Consider the following 22264-nt stretch of genomic DNA (forward strand, 5'->3'; position numbering starts at 1 on the left):
AACTTTTCAGTGCTTCTCCACATTAGGCTGTTCTTTTTAAACAGAGCTGTTCTCTGGCTGCATTGTATAAGTTTTCCTTAACACAGTGCATCCAGAGCAAAGTGCTGTTTGAAGACAACAATCAAATATGCAGTAGTGCATTGATTGTTGCCTGGCTCTGAGATTTTTGCAAGCTCATTCCCTAGCTTTTCAGTCTGCAAAGCTGTTTTTCTCTGAATGTAAGCTATTAGTATGAGCAATGCACCTTTTTTATTACTACATTTCTATGTTAGACTAAGAGAAAAGGAAACAATTTAATTCAAGAGACATTTTTACAATTACTTTTTTGTCTGCAGCTAATTTGCAATGCAGTTTTCAACTACTTCACTACATTATACAACTTTAAATATTGCTTTATTCTCCAGTTAACCAACACATTGCAATTGATCTGGTGCTTTAGTGTAACTGACGCATTTACTATTTTATTTTATTTAAAAATGACCTGCAGAAAAGTTTTCACTAAAAAAATCTCATCGCAGAAAGGCAAAAAAAGTTTTGTCTCTGGGCATCTAGATTGTAAGTTCCCACAGGAATAGGGCCCTCAATTCCCCCTGTATTTGTCTGAAAAATGTTGTCTTATATTGTATTGTTTCACTGTTGTACTTATGTCTTCGTACCCATGGACAGCACTGCAGAATCTGTTGTTGCTTTATAAATAAATAATAATAATTATATAGTTAGTGTTTAGTGTCCCTTTAAAAATATAGGAGAGTATATATTTAGGTGGGTAGGTTTTGCTGAAACCACAGTTATTTTTTCTTAATCTTATTGCTGCATTAGTTCACCACTGAGGCAATGTATTATTTAATAAAGAACTAGTACAACTGTAATGTGTGTGGTGAAGTCATTGTTTAAGCCTAGTGTATTTTTTTAATTTATTTTTTGCAGCAACTTGACTTTTCTCACACTATTAGAGAATGATTATATTCTTTGGAATTTTCAAGGACATAACATCAATTTTTGTCTGATATTTTGAGTTACAAAAAACTTCCAATAGTTCTTTACTGACATCTTGTGGTTAGTCAACAGAATTGCAACCCTTTCAATTATATACAGAAGGGTGCACACAACCAAACAAACACAAATATAACAATATTTGTATAATTTTTTTAACAGAAAAATGTAACTTAGTATATATTTATAAAAAAAAACTTTCAAAAATACAGACAAAGCAAAATTATTTTTTTAAATAATTTATTATCAGTAAGAAAGATCTGCTAATGGTTGTTTTCAGTAAAAACCTTTACAAGACCATTGCATCACAAATATACAGACACCATAAAAACTGTGTCATGGAGATTTTGGTTCTAAACATGTATGCAGTGGGTCCTAACACAATTTCCAAGGGAAACATTCTAAGGAACACCTAAGTCATCTCAGGCTTTGTCTTACTTTTTGTATATACAGATGTTACTGTATGTATGCTTGGCAATTGTTTATATTCTTAACTCAATACTTCCATAGAATAGAAGAGAAAACGTCCTGGAATAGAATGGTTACACATAATATTGGCAGAATTTGAAAAAGCTTATGTTCAAAAGGAAAGAAAATCCACAAAATATCTACAAAATCTAGTTAATAATGTTGTTAAATCAAAACTGTACATTACATTTACAAGTGGAAAGAGTTAAAATTATACTTCAAACTTTATAAATATGCATCTTATGCTACTGAGACGTAGTGGCGTTTTGCATAAGAAATTTACTTAAAAGGGAAAAAAAAGAAGAAAATCAACATAAACTAAATGAATAAAGGTCCATACAAATACTTTGTCTGCCTTATTGTATTTCTGGGAATGAAGTAGAGTAATACATTGGAATATTCTGTATGATTCAGTGCAGCCACTCCAGACATAGCTCACTGAATCCAGAGACCATAAAAGTAAATTTACATTAAAAACAAAAATATATGCTTTAAAGATATAATTTCATACTTAAATGTTGAAGTTGACAATGTCCAGGCACTTTTATGGTGTCAGACTTGGGTGTGATGCTGGGGATCTAGAGATGGAATTGTCACATCTTCAAAGTGACTGTCATCTCCACTTTCATAGTCACTCATCATGACCTCTGACTCCATTTCACAACATGCAGACACATCTGTGCATGAAGCTGCAGAAGTGTATCCAGACAAAGACATGTTGTCCATCATGGGAACGTCAAAGTCTCTATTATACCCTAATGAGTAGGAAGCAGCATAAGGCTCTCTGTAACTATTGCCATCTCCACTAGTACTTCGAGGCTCTGATATATTGGTTGGGTATTGGTGATGTGGAAGGTACTTATTTAGGTTGTATCTCTGACTACTTTTTGTTGAAGAACCCAAGCTACCAACAGCAGGCATTTCACGTGATGGTTGCATTGAATCAAATGGCTCAGAATACTCTGGTGGAAGAGGTGGAAGATCATCTGGTGGAGGAAAGTCATCTGGTGGAGGTGGGAAGTCACTTTCTATATCGTAGCCTCCAGTGTAGTAATCTGTGTCAATAACATTAGGATCTGTGTAGTGAGGAGTTGGTTCTTTAACAACTTCATAATGAGGAAATTCCTGAATATCTGGTAATTGGACACTAGGCATCCAATCTGAAGTATCCCAGTGATAACCTGAAATATAAAACAATAATAATATTTAAATTCAGAAATTTAGTTATGAAGTTAAATGTTAGTCAAATCACCATAATCTTAATCTGAGTGATTAAAAACAAAAATAGCAGTAACAAAAACAAACCATGCAAAGCTCAACATGTTTATACAACATCCTGTTCACAAATGATTAACAAAATGTATATATCCTTTCCTGCAACTTCTGTAACTTACTAAAGCTTTATAAAATCAACTAACCATTAACATCCATTAATCATTTAATTTATATTGATGTAGGGTAAAGTACAAACCTTATATGCAGATTTATAAAAAAAACCAACAACATGGGACTATTTAGGTATGAGATGAACTGCTGTTCTATGTAATATTCTAAATGATAAATAAGTAAATTTTTCATCTTAAGCTAATTCCTTTATGTCATCCTGCAGGCATTTAACGCAAAAAGCAGGAAGCACAAACGACTAAATTGCTTTCGATGTTTATGGTTATCTCAGTATAATGTAGTATTCATTTTAAAATATTCTTAAATTATTATTTAACTGTATCTGCCTAAAACAACAGACTGAATGTTTCTACTATGATATTTCAGAGGCTAAACTGTGTGTAAAGGGTGAAATAAGATGCAATTAAACAGGATTACACACAAGTTTATGTGTATTCTTCTGTATGATTATACAGTATTATAGTATTAGAGCACAGTGGGTAAAATCCATCAACAGATCTCTCCAATATCTGTAGTCTTCACAATCCCTATGTTATTTTAAGCAGTGAATTCCCTAAAGTTCAAGCTCATCGCACTATTCTTCAATGAACCAACTACATTAAAACAACATATGAACTACTGGTAATGTAAATCTAAAGTATACTGACACTTGTTTTCCTCGTAAAATTCTTGTGAGTCTTCCTAAAATTAAATGGATAGAAAAGTAAAAAATAAATGTGCATGAGTGCATTTCAGTTTGTAATAGAAACATTTTTTTCAATATACTTTAATCAGTTTTTACTGTTTTTCAATGACATACACACATATCCTGTGAGGGCCTGTGTAGCAGTATACAAACAACATGCCTGTTTAGAGAGCTCGTGTTGGTGTGTACTGCTGCTAAATCCATAATTTGTGTCATACAAGCCATTGCTGACTCTCTGAGAAGGTGTGGTGTTTGAATACCGGTGCACGAGCCCTCACAGGATATGTGCGTATGCCACTAAAAAACAGTGATCATTTTTACAAGAATGAAAGTATACTGCAAAAATGCTTTTATTTCAAAATGAAATGCATCTCTGCACATTTAATTATTTACCTTTCTATCCCTTTAACTGATTAGCTCCAAACCTAACCTAAACAATCTTAATCTGGTTAATGACAAGGAGACACAACAGAATTATCATTAAATGTCTTTACTTACTGGCCAAGCATCAATAGACACACAGTGATTAGGTAACAACAAAGCTGGACATATTTGTGTGCATGCAACATTGTAAGAGCCCTCTGTTGGCCCTGCAGTTAAACCTGCTACAGCAGCATTCTGTAGTCAATCTGTCATTTTATGGTACATGGTTATAAGAGAGGCCAACACTTGTGCAACGCATTTCAGTAATATTAAACAATATGGGCCAGATTACAAGTGGCGCTCTATTTAATGATTTAGCTTGTGCGCAAACACAGCTGGAAGTAAACTTTTAACACGAGTTAACGCACATATTAAAGTATATAGTTTGCACTCAAGCAAAACCCGATGCGCGCTAACTTCAGGAGTTTGGATATTGTGGCCATGCTAAGGTCTTTTCCCCATAGACTTTAATGGAGCATGCTAACCGACACTGTGTTCGACCTACAGTGCTAAACCCAAAATTAGTTATGCATATTTTACATTAAAATGTTCTTCATATAGAAGAAAAACATAATTTATGTAAGAACTTACCTGATAAATTCATTTCTTTCATATTAGCAAGAGTCCATGAGCTAGTGACGTATGGGACGTATGGGATATACATTCCTACCAGGAGGGGCAAAGTTTCCCAAACCTCAAAATGCCTATAAGTACACCCCTCACCACACCCACAAATCAGTTTAACGAATAGCCAAGAAGTGGGGTGATAAGAAAAAAGTGCGAAAGCATAAAAAACAAGGAATTGGAATAATTGTGCTTTATACAAAAAAATCATAACCACCACAAAAAAGGGTGGGCCTCATGGACTCTTGCTAATATGATAATGAATTTATCAGGTAAGTTCTTACATAAATTATGTTTTCTTTCATGTAATTAGCAAGAGTCCATGAGCTAGTGACGTATGGGATAATGACTACCCAAGATGTGGATTTTCCACGCAAGAGTCACTAGAGAGGGAGAAATAAAATAAAGACAGCCAATTCCGCTGAAAAATAATCCACACCCAAAATAAAGTTTAAATCTTATAATGAAGAAAACTGAAATTATAAGCAGAAGAATCAAACAAACAGCTGCCTGAAGTATTTTTCTACCAAAAACTGCTTCAGAAGAAGAATACACATCAAAATGGTAGAATTTAGTAAAAGTATGCAAAGAAGACCAAGTTGCTGCTTTGCAAATCTGATCAATCGAAGCTTCATTCCTAAATGCCCAGAAAGTAGAAACTGACCTAGTAGAATGAGCTGTAATCCTTTGAGGCGGAGATTTACCCGACTCGACATAAGCATGATGAATTAAAGATTTCAACCAAGATGCCAAAGAAATGGCAGAGGCCTTCTGACCTTTCCTAGAACCGGAAAAGATAACAAATAGACTAGAAGTCTTTCGGAAATTCTTAGTAGCTTCAACATAATATTTCAAAGCTCTAACTACATCCAAAGAATGCAATGATCTCTCCTTAGAATTCTTAGGATTAGGACATAATGAAGGAACCACAATTTCTCTACTAATGTTGTTAGAATTCACAACCTTAGGTAAAAATTTAAAAGAAGTTCGCAACACCGCCTTATCCTGATGGAAAATCAGAAAAGGAGATTCACAAGAAAGAGCAGAAAATTCAGAAACTCTTCTAGCAGAAGAGATGGCCAAAAGAAAACAAAACTTTCCAAGAAAGTAATTTAATGTCCAGTGAATGCATAGGTTCAAACGGAAGAGCTTGAAGAGCCCCCAGAACCAAATTCAAACTCCAAGGAGGAGAAATTGACTTAACAGGTTTTATACGAACCAAAGCTTGTACAAAATAATGAATATCAGGAAGAATAGCAATCCTTCTGTGAAAAAAAACAGAAAGAGCAGAGATTTGTCCTTTCAAGGAACTTGCAGACAAACCTTTATCCAAACCATCCTGAAGAAACTGAAAAATTCTCGGAATTCTAAAAGAATGCCAGGAAAAATGATGAGAAAGACACCAAGAAATGTAAGTCTTCCAGACTCGATAATATATCTTCCTAGATACAGATCTACAAGCCTGTAACATAGTATTAATCACAGAATCAGAGAAACCTCTTTGACTAAGAATCAAGTGTTCAATCTCCATACCTTTAAATTTAAGGATTTGAGATCCTGATGGTAAAAAAGGACCTTGTGACAGAAGGTCTGGTCTTAACGGAAGAGTCCACGGTTGGCAAGAAGCCATGCGGACAAGATCCGTATACCAAAACCTGTGAGACCATGCTGGAGCCACCAGCAGAAAAAAACGAGCATTCCTTCAGAATCTTGGAGATTACTCTTGGAAGAAAAACTAGAGGCGGAAAGATATAGGCAGGATGATACTTCCAAGGAAGTGACAATGCATCCACTGCTTCCGCCTGAGGATCCCTGGATCTGGACAGATACCTGGGAAGTTTCTTGTTTAGATGAGAAGCCATCAGATCTATTTCTGGAAGTCCCCACATTTGAACAATCTGAAGAAACACCTCTGGGTAAAGAGACAACTCGCCCGGATGTAACGTTTGGCGACTGAGATAATCCGCTTTCGAATTGTCAATACCTGGGATATGAACCGCAGAGATTAGACAGGAGCTGGATTCCGCCCATACCAGTATTCGAGATACTTCTTTCATAGCCAGAGGACTGTGAGTCCCTCCTTGATGATTGATATATGCCACAGTTGTGACATTGTCTGTCTGAAAACAAATGAACGATTCTCTCTTTAGAAGAGGCCATGACTGAAGAGCTTCTGAAAATTGCACGGAGTTCCAAAATATTGATTGGCAATCTCACCTCCTGAGATTTCTCAAACCCCTTGTGCTGTCAGAAACCCCCATACAGCTCCCCAACCTGTCAGATTTGCATCTGTTGAGATCACAGTCCAGGTTGGAAGAAAAAAAGAAGCCCCCTGAACTAAACGATGGTGGTCTGTACCACGTCAGAGGGTGTCGAACAATCAGTTTTAAAGATATTAAATGAGATATCTTTGTATAATCCCGGCACCACTGGTTCAGCATACAGAGCTGAAGAGGTCGCATGTGAAAATGAGCAAAGGGGAACACGTCCAATGCAGCAGTCATAAGAACCTAGAATTTCCATGCATAAGGCTACCGAAGGGAATGATTGAGACTGAAGGTTTCGATAAGCTGAAACCAATTTCAGACGTCTCCTGTCCAACAGAGACAGAGTCATGGACACTGAATCTATCCGGAAATCTAAAAAAAGGTTACTCTTGTCTGAGGAATCAACAAACTTTTTGGTTAATTGATCCTCCAACAATGTTCTTGAAGAAGCAACACTCATAAAAAGCTGGAAAGGATATTTCCATTGAAAATGAGCAAAGGGAATTGAATCCAATGCTGTTAAAACTTCTATGCATATATAGCAACTGAAGGAAATAATAGAGACTAAAGGTACCGACAGACGGAACCCAATACAAATTGTCCCTTGTCTGATAGAGACAAAGATAGTGACATAAACCATCTGGAAACCTAAAAAAAAAAAGGTGACCCTTGTGTGAGGAATCAAGAGCTTTTGATAAAAAGATCCTCTAACTATGTCCTGAAGAGCAAGTGAAACATATGAGAATCCGCATCCTCAGGAAATAATCTGAATGAAAACAGAAAAATGAAGAATACGCATTTATTGTATCTAAAGAAAACAAATAATGCTATCAATGACCACAAAAAGGCAAAATAGTTTGAATAAAACTCCAAAACCCAGTTCCTAGAAAAGGAACTGGAATAAAAACCCCAGAAGATTCCAGGTCTGAGCAGCGCTTGAACCCCATGGGTACCCAGCCATGCCTCAACAGTATCCAAAATATATAGGACAGAAACACACTGAAAGAAAGTGTTAGCCTTACTGGAATAAAATCAAAGAAATTTGGACAAAATAGAACCAAATAAATTTCAAAGAAGTCTTAACCTGCCCCTTACCAGCCAAGCTGGAATACGGCACGTGCATCGCAACATTAGGGAGCTAATTTCGAACCCCAATTAAAAACATGTTACTTGGGAAAGAACTCAGGATTCGTTCCTTAATAAGAACAACCAAACTAGTATAAGCTTAAAGTTTTAGTCTTAGAACTCAATCTTGAAGCCCATAGTAACAGTTAAGAATTGAATCCAATTATAATTGATTATCTTAGAACAAAAGAAATATGGATTTTCTATTTTTTTTTTTTTTTAAATCACAGAATTCTTCTAGCTAAAATAGCTAAAGACATAGATTAACCCTCATTTGCGAATATATTCAATAAAATGAAGACACAAATGAAAATCATTAGCATGATAGTCCAGTTTAAAGGACCAGTCAAAACAGAGGACTTGCAAAATGCAAAACAACAAGACAAATGCAACGGCACCTAGTCTAGTAAATGTTGTCCCTTAACAATGCTAAAATAAATCATGATCTGATACTTGATCTTAAAGTAAACAGAAAAAATGAAGCAATTTCAATATCACAGGACCAAGAAAAGTACCTGATACTAAATAATTTTCCAAAAATAAGATACAACTATATAAAGGAAAATAAATACTATTTTGCTATAAAAACAATAGCATAATTAGTAGTAGGAGTAGAGATAGCTCCAATAAATTGGAGAACCCTCCAAATTGAATTTAACTGCTGACAAAGAATAAAGTTTAAAAATAAAAGAAAATTCTCAGCCTATTCCATTCCCTAGTATGGGGAATTGGAAAGAAAACCTCTGAAATCACAGAAGAAATAAAAAGGCAGAAATAGTGTCAGCTAGTCTTAAAGAACTAGTTACCTTAATATCCAAAATAATCAACACCTCTTCAACAAAGAACAAATGTACTTTAATAATAAAAAAATTATATAAAAAAGTAGATTTGTTAGTGTCAATATCTGATGAAGAGAATTTCTGAAAGAGAAAAAAACATCATCAGAGAAGGATAAATCAGTATGTTGTTGGTCATTTGAAACTTCAATAATTAAAAAAGAAGTGAAAAAGACCTAAAAATCGTATTAGAAGGCACGAAGTCAGACATAGCCTTAATCAGAAAAAATATTTCTTATAAATCTACTAAACATTTCTTGCACTTAAGAATGGAAATGTATAAAGCATAAATACTAATGGAATCTGCATGTAAAAGTATATCATAATAACTTATTACAAACCATAGCTAAAGATAAACATTTATAACATTTAAAATAAATGAACTTAGCTTTGGTAGAACTGAAACTCAGTTAAGCATTTTTCCAGAAGTGGCTTCTGACTCAGGGACAAACGGAGACATCTTGCAATATGTAATAGAAAAAACAACATATAAAACAAAATTGATCAAATTCCTTAAATGACAGTTTCAGGAATGGGAAAAAATGCCAGTGAACAAGCTTCTAGCAACCAGAAGCAATAAATAATGAGAATTAAATAATGTGGAGACAATAGAGACGCCCATATTTTTTAGCGCCAAAAAAAGACGCCCACATTATTTGGCGCCTAAATGCTTTTGGCGACAAAAATGACACCACATCCGGAACGCCGACACTTTTGGCGCAAAAAAACGTCAAAAAAATTACGCAACTTCCGGCGACACGTATGACGCCGGAAACAGAAAAAAAAATTTGCGCCAAAAAAGTCTGCGCCAAGAATGACGCAATAAAATGAAGCATTTTCAGCCCCCGCGAGCCTAATAGCCCACAGGGAAAAAGTCAAATTTTAAGGTAAGAAAAAAATTGATTAATTCATATGCATTATCCCAAATATGAAACTGACTGTCTGAAATAAGGAACGTTGAACATCCTGAGTCAAGGCAAATAAATGTTTGAACACATATATTTAGAACTTTATATAAAAGTGCCCAACCATAGCTTAGAGTGTCACAGAAAATAAGACTTACTTACCCCAGGACACTCATCTACAAGTAGTAGAAAGCCAAACCAGTACTGAAACGAGAATCAGTAGAGGTAATGGTATATATAAGAGTATATCGTCGATCTGAAAAGGGAGGTAAGAGATGAATCTCTACGACCGATAACAGAGAACCTATGAAATAGACCCCGTAGAAGGAGATCATTGAATTCAAATAGGCAATACTCTCTTCACATCCCTCTGACATTCACTGCACGCTGAGAGGAAAACCGGGCTCCAGCCTGCTGCGAAGCGCATATCAACGTAGAATCTAGCACAAACTTACTTCACCACCTCCATAGGAGGCAAAGTTTGTAAAACTGATTTGTGGGTGTGGTGAGGGGTGTATTTATAGGCATTTTGAGGTTTGGGAAACTTTGCCCCTCCTGGTAGGAATGTATATCCCATACGTCCCATACGTCACTAGCTCATGGACTCTTGCTAATTACATGAAAGAAATGTTCTTTTTATGTGTATATATATATATATATATATATATATATATATATATATATATATATAATATTTTTTAAATATATATATATATCTATATAAATATATACAGGTTAATATATATATATATATATATATTTAAAAATACAAAAGAACAATTTATTCTATGTGAAGAACATTGGAATGTGAAGTATTTACAGCAAATACACAGTCAAAAAAACATTATAAAATATTATAAATGAATAAAAATGGCCAAATGTACCATAAAACCTCATGCACAAGCTCTAAGCCTTTAATGTGTTGTCATCTCAAAACCATACATTTAAAGAATTAACCCATACACCATGCTCCTAAAGTTGATCCGATTTTGTTTCCTATAAGGCAGTATAAATAGTAAAAACTCATTTTTGTGCGTCCTTCTGTCCTTTAATATTATTGTCTGTGTTGTATTTGTCAGGGTATAGCTAAGGTCTTGAGACAGGATTAAAACACTGCCTATCTCTTTTAAACTCATGTACCAATAAAATACAGATTGTATTCCCCTAAATTGCGAGGGATTGGGAAGTATGTGGAGCAATATGTGACTATAAATATACCAACCATACCATGGTTCAATTATATATTTACTGTGATTCATAGCGTGAACAGTGCATTAATTATACAAGTATGCCAGTTATAAAATCTAGGAACGTCTGCAACCTTATTTTACATACATGTATCTTATATTTTTAGATAATTATTACTAACTTTCAAGTCTGCAAGTAGTACAGAGCCACAATATAGGAAAATCTAATAAATACTAAAAAAAATGCCAAACTATAATTAATTCTGCGTTGTCATTAATTAAATAAAGTTTTATAATTCTTTAGCATATCCAGCAAGATCAGTAGATTTCACTTGATAGATGTTATTGTAAATGAACTAATATCTGCCGTTATTTCATGTACACTGCTGTAAGGTAGCACTTTTTATAATCATTTTTAACATAATGAACAAGTGTAACAATAACAAGTTGTGCTTTTAAGGGTTAAGAATCACACAAAAAGCAGAGCCATTAGTATTAATGAACAACATGCAGAAGTCACCTCTTGAATTCCTGACTTCAGGAACTGCAAAAGACTCTTTGAAGGCAAAGTAAAAAGAGATTAAATAAAAATCCATTAGAATCCAAGTTCCTTACAAAAGTGTTTTGACAAAAACGTCCATTAACATATCTACTTGTAACACAACAGACAAAAACACATTTTACTGTCAACATGAATTGAAAGATGATCAAAGTGCTTATATATGTTTAATAATACATTTGGAATCACACATGCATTGTATATAAACTTAAAAACTGCACACACATTATGTATACAGGCACACATACTGTATATGTGTGTGAATATATATATATATATACTGTATATGTGTGTGAATATATATATATATATACGTGTGTGAATATATATATATACTGTATATGTGTGTGAATATATATATATATACTGTATATGTGTGTGAATATATATATATACTGTATATGTGTGTGAATATATATATATATACTGTATATGTGTGTGAATATATATATATATATATATACTGTATATGTGTGTGAATATATATATATATACTGTATATGTGTGTGAATATATATATATATATACTGTATATGTGTGTGAATATATATATATATATACTGTATATGTGTGTGAATATATATATATACTGTATATATATATATATATATATATATATATATATATATATATATATATATATATATATATATATATATATATATATATAGACACACACCTGCATAAACACAAAATAAACATGTCCAGGGAAAGCACAAAAGAACCATTTCTTGCTATTTTGCTGCTTTTCATTGATTCAGATACATGACATGCTGGACAGCTGCCAAGAAACCGCCAGCTGTGTACTCCATGGGACATGATACGTTCATCTTTAGGTGAGCTAGTGCAGGATATTTCATTCTGATTGTACGCTGCTACCAACGTGTTAGCTGACAGCTAAGTATGTATTCCTTTTATTGGCTCAAAGCAAATTAACAGAGCATCTGTTACTTGATCCTTGGAGTACAGTTTTCATTTTTTCATTGATTTAGAGTCGTAACTTTAAATCTTGCTTGAAATTAAAATGCAGCGTGGTTCAGTAGAGAATGAAAAGATGTCAAGTGTTGCTTCACTAATAAAACACCTAATTTGTTTACTTACACCTACTGCAATGTCAAACAGATGCAATGAAAGATCAGCCGCAAGAAAATCTCCTACTTTATGTTGCAGAAGCAAACACTAAATGCTTAGAGACAAAATAAAACAAACTAGCTCTGTAATCACAAACTAGATATATATGTTACAACACATACATTTTTTTTCTCAGCAAAAAAACATGCACAAACTTTATTTCTGGACTTTTGTTTCTAAATGGTGCACATCACAACATAGCAGCTATAGAAAGCAATACAGATATTTACATATACATATATACCTTCTTTTTCCACCGTGTCAACAACAGCATTGACAAGGTGTATTACTGTCACAATGGAAGCTTGTAAATGTAAGGAGAAAAAAAATATATAAATTAAAATAAGTCTATTGTGTTAGTAAACAACAGGACATAACTTTAAGTATATATCTATGCTTTGATTTATCATAGAATCAGAAAATATGTAGTATAAATAACTATGTCAGGAAGTGTCCATAATGTATATTGCAGAATATTTATGTACTTAGTATTTATTCCAAATATGTGGATGCTAAAAGGTTATGCTATTTTCTTGCATCCTTTTTTTTTGTTTGTTTTTTTAATTTTAAACTAAAGTTCCTCTACTGATCAACTTGTGTTTTCTGTTATGCACCAATACTGCTGTGTCGCTTGTCATTTTAAGCCAATATGCAATGAAGGAAAATTATACACCTTTTCCTGATAGCTAGAGTTATTTATTTCACTCTACACTATAAACTAGTATTTCAAAAGTTTGCAGTTATCTCAGAAGGTTGCATTTTCCATGACCCTTTAAGTTGATAGGTGTTAAACCATATTATTTGGATACTTATAGTAGATTTAGACTTCTTTAACTGAGATTAAATAAATAAAGAATAGAATGGTCAAACACAATCATCAGAGTAAAAAGACTAAACAAATATATACAATGGAAGTCAAATAAACATAGTGAACAAATGGTTAACAAAGATGGAGAGGAGTTTCAATAATGTATATAATGACAGGCCATTTCCATTAATGGCAAATAAGGTTAATTCATAAAGCATAGAATAAAGATGTAATTCAAAAAATGAAAAACTTTATTCTACATGTAGTGAAAGCCCCACAAAAGCTGGACGAGTACCAGTGGTTATGTACATTGAAAAATGAATAATAATTAGAATGTGACAAAAGGTTGTCAAATAGTTTCTGTTAGTTTGACTTGGAGATATAATGCACAAGACCAAGCAATGAGAGGTTTCTAAATTTATGAAATTATTAATAGGGGGTTAGATTAATGTGATAAAAAATCAGCCCAAATAACAAACATCATTTTCATGTGCTGATTGGCAGCAGACACGCTGCATTATAAGAGAACTATACACAATAGTAGATATATTTTAGCTTCACATAAAACAGAGAGAAAAAATGCTTTTCCCTGAAAGGCCTAAGGATAATCATATGCATATTCCAGGCATTCGTAAATTTGCTACCACCTTTACTGGAAGTGTATTCCATAAACCAGGCACAACTACTGTAAAGAAGTATTCAGGCAAATTACTCATGATCTTATTACACCAAACCTGAGGATCTTACTTTTACTTTTTTGTGTCAAAAATGCTTTATCAAGCTCCTTAATATACTTCAAGGTTTCTATCTCATCTCCTCTCTTCCTAGTCCTTTTATAAGCTTTACACGTTAAAAGGACAGTAAACACTGTGATCATTTTTGCAATATATTATTGATCCCCTCCCCTTTCATGTAATTTAGCTGTTGAAATTTAGCAGTTTTTTTAATTCTCAGAACCTGAAATGCACCCTGATGATTGTCAAGGCTAACTCTGCTACATATATTTATCTAATTGGCTTTATCAGTTAACAATATGCAGAAAAATGTATTTAAACTAACTCTGACAGTGGTTAGCCTTGTTGTCTGTGGGCCAAAGCTCAGACTGGCTCCTCCAAATAAGGCAAATGGTGAATGGAGTTTGGCTATTGAAAATTAGCTGCAGGAAAATGTGTGTAAATTTCTTTTAAAAATGTTTAAACTTGGTTGATATGTTATTCTATAGCAACGCAACCGAAATGTTTTGTAATTACATGATGTTTAAACTGTCCCTTTAAGGTCATAAAGCATCTTCACAATAAGCTTTTGTTTAGTTCCATTTGACGATTCGCTACGTCATTGATATTATTCTATAGATACAATCTCCTGAGAGAAACAGCACAGCTGTAAAGACACAAAACTACCACAGAAAGGCAAACACAATTATATATTTTAGTGGATAAATAATTTTTAAGCGTAGGATATTTTATTTTGCCCAAAGCAACATAAATACATATAAGCCTGTGATAGACAACGGCCTACTAGAACCAGCGCACAGTATTTGTTTTATTTCTTATCATCTGGAACCCACAGCAAAGGTTTTTATATCTACTGTAAATGTGGAAAAGAGAAAATGAGAGTAGAGGGATGTAGCAATTATTTGTGGTAGGAAGAGGGCTGCGCAAAACACTTGAGAGGGCCACAGGTCTGTCAGTATAGTAAACATAAAACATTTAAGTTGCAAATTATTTCTAAATAAAATTTATCTGAATTATTACTGAATTAATTAGTATATAAAGCTGCATACAACACATCTCTGTCTTACGGATCTTGTTGCAACGGGGAATATTAAACACATAATGTATTCAATGTAATTTCCTACTTGACATTTCTATATCTTGTAAAGGTCACAGATAGGTAAAGTAAGACGCTAGCAATTTGAACCGGACTTCTGATTACTTTTATTATAAAAATGTAATATACCTCAGGGTTATTTTATTAAATTTCTTTCAGGAGCCAACTTCCCAATAAAATCTCTGCTCTTGTAATGAATTGTAAAGTACACCCCACATTGGAGATGCACACAGAGAACAGTATCGCCCGGTTTTGTACTACTAAGCAGGTTGTTAATAAAGTATTTGGGCCAAGCTCTACTTTACCTATACTTAGTATGGACTGCAGACAATATTACCAATAAAGCAGGTCCCTTATTAAATAAGCACATAAGTGTTTTTTCCACACTAGATCCATTCAGGATATATCATCACGCTATTTTATATATTTACACGTTAATATTACGGCATGAATAAGATGGCATGTTATTGCAATATATCCAAACCATGCTGTGTCACCAGTAACAAAATAAATGGTTTAAAGAAAAAAACTGCATTTTTGAATTTCACTGTAGATTCTAATTTCATATAGATGGTATCTTAGTGTTTTTTCATGTTGCCATGCTGTATGGTAAATCTTTCTACTTGCTATGTTTGTTTACAATGCTAAAAATGATTGCTCGTTTCATATCAATTGCGATCCTTTGACAAGCTATATAGGTTTTTTTTTACCTGTATGATGTCATAAGGGGTGTATCTTGTATTTTACCTGTAAGGTTTTCTATTGGAGCAGAATGATTTAAATAGGTAGCGGTTACTTGTATCATTACAGTCTGATGAAATGGCGTTGATTGCCGAGAAATACATCACTGTATTAATGACATTTGTTTTTATCTAATAAATGGTTTTATCTCTACCGCTCCGGTTGGTAATTCTGTTACCATTTTTTATCTGCTCGCACCACAATCTGGTTCAAGTATCCTGAGCACTGGTTTGCTACAAGACACGGCCAGGCACTAGCGGAGGACAATCGTTTCTAATTACCTACAATGGTGGTAAGGTTTGTCAGCCTGAGAGTTCACCTGTCCGGAGAGCTGGTTGTCGAGTCAGCCGAGCGGCTCAGAAGCCTCGGCCTGTCCCATTTGCACTATAGTGTGCATCACTGCACGTGAGTGGTTTACTTGTGTTTTGGGGTTGGCTTGTTGCATTTACCTTACTGCACTTAGAGGCGTCTCTGTTTTGTTTTCCTCCTCAGGAATCCGATTCTCCACACAAATATCAATTTGTTTTACATGTCATCTGGAGTTTCACAATAATGGGGGAAGTAATCTGCCTCCCCTTACTGACTGATGCAGGTCATTCATGAGCATATACAACTGCTTTGGCAGATGGAGCACACAGTACGTTGTCAACTGTCCGTTGACAACAGTGAAAAACAGAAATTTTGCCAGAGTGGAGAACTGATAAGTAGAATCGGTGGTTACTTTGGGGGTCTCAGACACATTGAAATACTCATTGTTATATATAAACATATAACAGTGTATGTGGGCACCTTTAACCTAATAGTGTGAAATAATGTGTTTAATGACCCTTTAAAAGTGTTTTTTTCTCATAATCAGACATAACAAAAAGAGCATATGTGCTATTCAGACAGCAGAAATATAATAGAAAGGTTTCTTATATGCAAAAAAAACATTTCTTAAGCTTCCATGTCTGATTATTGAGCTTTAAGGAAAAAAAAATACACATTTATTGTCAAGTAAGAGCTCAATGCTTTTTTTACATGTTGGAATTATAAAGTTATAGGTTGTTTATTGCAATTCATTTGCAGCTTCAAGAAAGTTTTATAAGCATCCAAACTCATTTTTTTCTCATTCTTTTATCTTTTGATACATGAGTTCATTTCAATGAATATAAAATGTAACATAAATTACGGCTACTACAAAAAGACAAAACAACTAGTCACAATACTGTACATGTAATGGACCCACATTATTGATGAGTAATAAAGGAAGTTAAAATGATTCTTAATGGAATATTTCGAACGAATCTGACAAAGTGAAATGTTAATGACTAAGTGAAGACATTTAACATAAAAAGTAACCTTTGTAGTATATTTTAAATAGCATTTACAAAGCAACATGATCTGAACTATCACAGCTTTGTCTTGCATTGTAAAATAAAAGTGTTTTCACTGCAATGAACTGTCTGCAAAGTGATATCAATTTTGTGAAAATAAAGTAGTGAATAAATAGCAAAACTGTAATGTAATGTACAGAAATCCTCCAAAACAACGCTACTTTTTTTAAAATAAAGAATTACAAAATATTTTCAATTCAGTGATTGCTGTTTGTGCTTAAAGGGACATTAAACCCAAATTTTTTCTTTCATTATTCAGATGGAGAATACCATTTTAAACAACTTTCTAATTTACTTCTATTATCTAATTTGCTTAATTCTCTTGATATTCTTTCCTGAAAAGCATATCTAGATAGGCTCAGTAGCTTCTGATTGGTGGCTGCACATAGATGCCTCATGTGATTGGCTCACCCATGTGTATTGCTATTTCTTTAACAAAAGATATCTAAAGAATAAAGCAAATTAGATAAAAGAAGTAAATAGGAATGTTGTTTAAAATTGTATTCTCTACCTGAATCATGAAAGATTTTTTGGGGGTTTAATGTCCCTTTAAGACTTATTTTGGTGGAGTTATGAGATTTAGACTTGAGCATCAAAAGTTTTAAATAGGTCAATAGGAAACGCATTTGCTCACTTTAAGAAGTGAATAGTCCAAATACTTGGGATAAATATTTTCAAAGCACCAAGATAATCCAATTGCACAACTGACAAACATTATACAGAACTAAGACATACTAGATTCTTTTCTAGCTTAATCCTTACGGATTTTGTGGTGTTTTCGTGAATTCTTTGAATTGGATTAACTGTATCTGAAGGCTGCATGGGTACTGCCTGAATTAAATGTTAAATGGTTGATATGGACCAGGCTTCAACTGCATATTCCCTGGCTAAGAACTTCTGATATAGATTAGACCTACTCAACACTAAGTTGGAGATCAAAACTCACCAGTATTATTCATATTAATTTAATTGTAATTTGTTAAGGAGGATTCTGTTTTCATCTGAATGATAAGAATATGCAATAGATTTACTGATTTTTATTTACTTCCTTTATTACTGATGTCACCAAACTTACAAGGAGCCCCTTCTCAAACTCTGCTCTCGCTCATAGGTGATTTGATCCATATTGGAACTGAGGTTGCAGCAAAAAGAAAGAAAGAATATATGACCCTTTAACCTTGGATTAATATAAACTGTTGGAAAGCATAAGATTTATTTTAAGCTCTCAAAATGAATGCAGTTCTGATGAGGTGGCAAAGAAAAACAAATACAACATTAGTGCTTGTAATTTATAGCTTAGCAATTATAAAAGTATCAATAAAATTACCACATAATTAAAAGTCAAATGCTGAAGTTCTTTTAGAAAGCAATAATTGATGATGTCTCTATTTAATCTTACCAGGGATGTTTAATTAACTGCTAATCAAAAGAATTGTGAGAGAAGACAGCTTTAGAATGAATATTTGGATGGTTAATCATAGCATGCAACAAAGTGGAGAATACTTGATATTTTGTATTATGCTGAACACAATTAAGAATTAAACACACAATCAAAACTTAATAAATAAGGAAAACATAACCTTTATAGTGGATAGTTCTTTTTTTCTTTGGATAAACTGATTTCTGTTATAAAGGAAACTTTATGTCTACTCCTAATCCTTTAAAAAAAAAAGTTGACTAAAAAAAAAGTCTTTAATAAAAAGTATTATATCAAGGTCAAAAATATTGAAGGTAAAATTCTAAAAGATATTTAGAATGTTCAGAGTGTATACATACCATTATCATCACATGATTCTGATTGGAAGGAACTGAGAGACTGTATCTCAGACACACTTTCACGAGGATTATATAGTTGACAGTGCTTTTCATCCAGAGACTTCTTTGAGAGACATGGGTCAAGATCAACTTTAGCTGGAAGCATACAAGATTCAATGTCAAAATGTTAAGCTCATGCAATTAAAAAGCTCTAGCTTTGATAGTCCCCCCCAAAGGAATATTTTGCAGATGTGAAGCAGGAGTGAATTAGAAATAAAAAGTAGTTAGAAGTGACAATTACAGGATAAAACAAATTAAATAGTAATGTCAGCAATAAAACGATACCATTTAAATGGAAACAAAGAGAGTATTTAATTATGCATAAAAGGTAGCCCACAGCATACTTACATTAAAGAACACTTACCAGTTAACTTCTAAACCAAAAATAAGTGCTATCATTTTATATTCTACTATCAGCAGAGTGGCTGTTTTTTTCAGTTCATTTTACATTGTTAATGAAAATGTAGATACAGGAATCTTACAAATCCTAGTTAATATGACAAGAATAGATTTGAGAGCATTTCTGTACCCTTTCACAGCCTACATTATGTACACAGCATCTGAAAAACCTTTAAAAAAAACAGTGAAGGGTGCTTAGGTACAACATACTGAACTGGTAGATCTTTATGAATGTATGCAGAGAAAAGCAAGTGCACATTTGCTTTATAAGGGCAGCCTATGATAAAGCCATAGGCCTGACAACTAAAGCATGGGTTCATATCAATGATGTTGGAACCATTTAAGAACCAATTTGAATCCCATGGGGGAAAAATGGGAATCTTTATTCAGAGCTTATGTTAAAAATCAAAGTAAATAACTATCTTTCATCAAAACTAAATGCACTGAAATATTTACCTCTATACACCAAGTACAACTATCCAAGAAATACAGAACTATTCTATCTTGTACAGGAACACAGCCACCATCTTGCATTCTATCACTGCAACAATTAGTGATCAAATTATGAATGTTTTGATATTTCATATCCTTCTAAATTAACAGTAAAAAAGTTAATCATACATAGCATATTACTATAATTGTACAATATTATAATGTTGATATTTTATGAAAACAATACTGAATAGATTATAAAAAGTGTACTTGCCATCATAATCATAATCCCAACTGGGTTTTTGTATTGAGTCACAGTCTGATGGAGAGTTGGATGGAGGTGGAGGAGGCAGGTTTGGAGCTACACTGCAAACTGCTACAGCCTTTCTGTGCCCATGAATGGAGTCTGGGTTGAAAGTACTAAATTCTGGATGTTCTGGAATAGTAGATCCTTCAAAAGAATTTCTATCTAAATTATTTCTGGAGTCACTTGGAATGCTTGGAGTGTAGGAAATGGGCCGCACAGGCACCTGAGGTGGGATATCTGGATAAATGTTTTTGTTAACTTTGGGATCAAAAAATGGTCTTTGTAAAAATGCAGTTGATGTTGGTCCTGAGTGTTTATCCTTTAGGTCCTCCTGCCGCCTTTTCTTCTTCTTGTTCACCACAATGCGGCACACCACAAAACTCACAACTAAAAAGAGAATTCCTGCTAAAAATACTATGATCCCAATGACTTCAGCCAAACCAATATCCCAGGAGCTTGAGACATATTTGTTGAGCATAATATCTGCGCAGTGTTTTCCACTATATCCATTAGTACAGTTGCAAATATATGAACCGTGGGTATTTTCACAAAGAGCACCACTAGGACAGGGGTTCTCAATGCATTCATCAACATCAATAAGACACCTTGACAAAAAAAAAAGGAGAGGTGTCAGGTATATTAAACATTAAAAAAAAACAGAGAGGCTACAGGGCTATTAAACAGTAACAAAGGGCAGATATAATTATTGTGTATTCAAAGCCAAGATTATTTTTAAAATACTATGAAGTTGTAATTGTTTTTTAATTTTGTTAGCTGTCTAAATCTTGAAGCTATAAGTGTAAGGTATTAGTTTCCAAAAAGTACTTTAGTGTCTATAAAGTAGTGGCTGCCACCATGTTGAAACCTAGGTGTCCCCTTAACTATCTCTTCTTCAGAGGACAGACAGATAGAGATCTAAAACAGCCAATAGACGTAAGTGTGCAAACAAGGCTGAGTGCAAACCATGCTAGCTTTGTTTGAATAAACGTCTTTTTTTTTTTTTTACAGGGAAAATGGGGAAAATTAATACTAAAAGAACACTGCAAAGTTTGTTTACTAAACATAATTAAAGAACACGATACCCCAATTTTCTGTTCATGTTTGAGATGGAGCATATGATTCTAAACAACTTTCCAAGTGACTTTTAAGATCAAATCTGCTTCATTCTCTTGGTATCCTTTGTTGAAGCAGCAGCAATGCACTACAATGAGCTAGCTAAACACATTGGGAGAGCCAATGAAATGAGGCATATATGTGCAGCCAGCAGCTAGCTCCCAGTAGTGTATTGCTGCTCTTGAGTCTACCTAGTCATGCTTTTCAACAAAGGATATCAAGAGATACTGTACATGCTTTTCAAAGGATATCAAGAGATACTGTACATGCAATTTATTTAAAATTGCATGTACAGTATCTCACAAAATTGAATACACCCCTCACGTTTTTGTAAATATTTTATTATATCTTTTCACTAGGGCAACACTGAAGAAATTACACTTTGCTACAATGTAAAGTAGTGAATGCACAGCATGTATAACAGTGTAAATTTGCGGTCTTCTCAAAATAACTCAACACACAGCCTTTTATGTCTAAACCGTTGGCAACAAAAGTGAGTACACCCCTAAGTGGAAATGTCCAAATTGGGCCCAAAATGTCAATATTCTGTGTGGCCACCCTTATTTTCCAGCAGTGCCTTAACCCTCTTGGGCAAGGAGTTCACCAGAGATTCACAAGTTGCCACTGGAGTCCTCTTGCACTCCTCCATGACAACATCACAGAGCTGGTAGATATTAGAGATCTTGCGCTCCCCCATCTTCTGTTTGAGGATGCCCCACAGATGCTCAATAGGGTTTAGGTCTGGAGAAATGTTTGGCCATTCTATCAACTTTACCCTCAGCTTCTTTAGCAAGGCAGTGGTCGTCTTGGAGGTGTGATTGGGATCATTATCATGT

The 22264-nt window shown here is 33.9% G+C and overlaps 1 protein-coding gene across 4 annotated transcripts in view; it reads right to left on the bottom strand.

The window, feature by feature from the left end:
• Window positions 1-1216: 1216 nt before the first annotated feature.
• The window catches only part of FAT1 (FAT atypical cadherin 1), a 369065-nt gene continuing 348017 nt past the window's right edge, over window positions 1217-22264 (bottom strand). For 2 of the 4 annotated variants that reach the window (XM_053703897.1, XM_053703896.1), the window contains exons 25-29: window positions 20283-20920; window positions 19139-19273; window positions 12852-12911; window positions 11438-11473; window positions 1217-2642 (exon numbers count right to left, since the gene is read on the bottom strand). In XM_053703897.1, coding sequence (XP_053559872.1) covers window positions 2014-2642; window positions 11438-11473; window positions 12852-12911; window positions 19139-19273; window positions 20283-20920 — 1498 coding nt within the window. In that variant the 3' untranslated portion in view covers window positions 1217-2013. The remainder of the gene's footprint in view (window positions 2643-11437; window positions 11474-12851; window positions 12912-19138; window positions 19274-20282; window positions 20921-22264) is intronic. The other 2 variants (XM_053703898.1, XM_053703899.1) reach the window with 2 other exon arrangements.

The sequence above is a fragment of the Bombina bombina genome, chromosome 2, assembly GCF_027579735.1.
Source record: "Bombina bombina isolate aBomBom1 chromosome 2, aBomBom1.pri, whole genome shotgun sequence".
In the NCBI taxonomy this organism is placed as follows: Eukaryota; Metazoa; Chordata; class Amphibia; order Anura; family Bombinatoridae; genus Bombina; species Bombina bombina.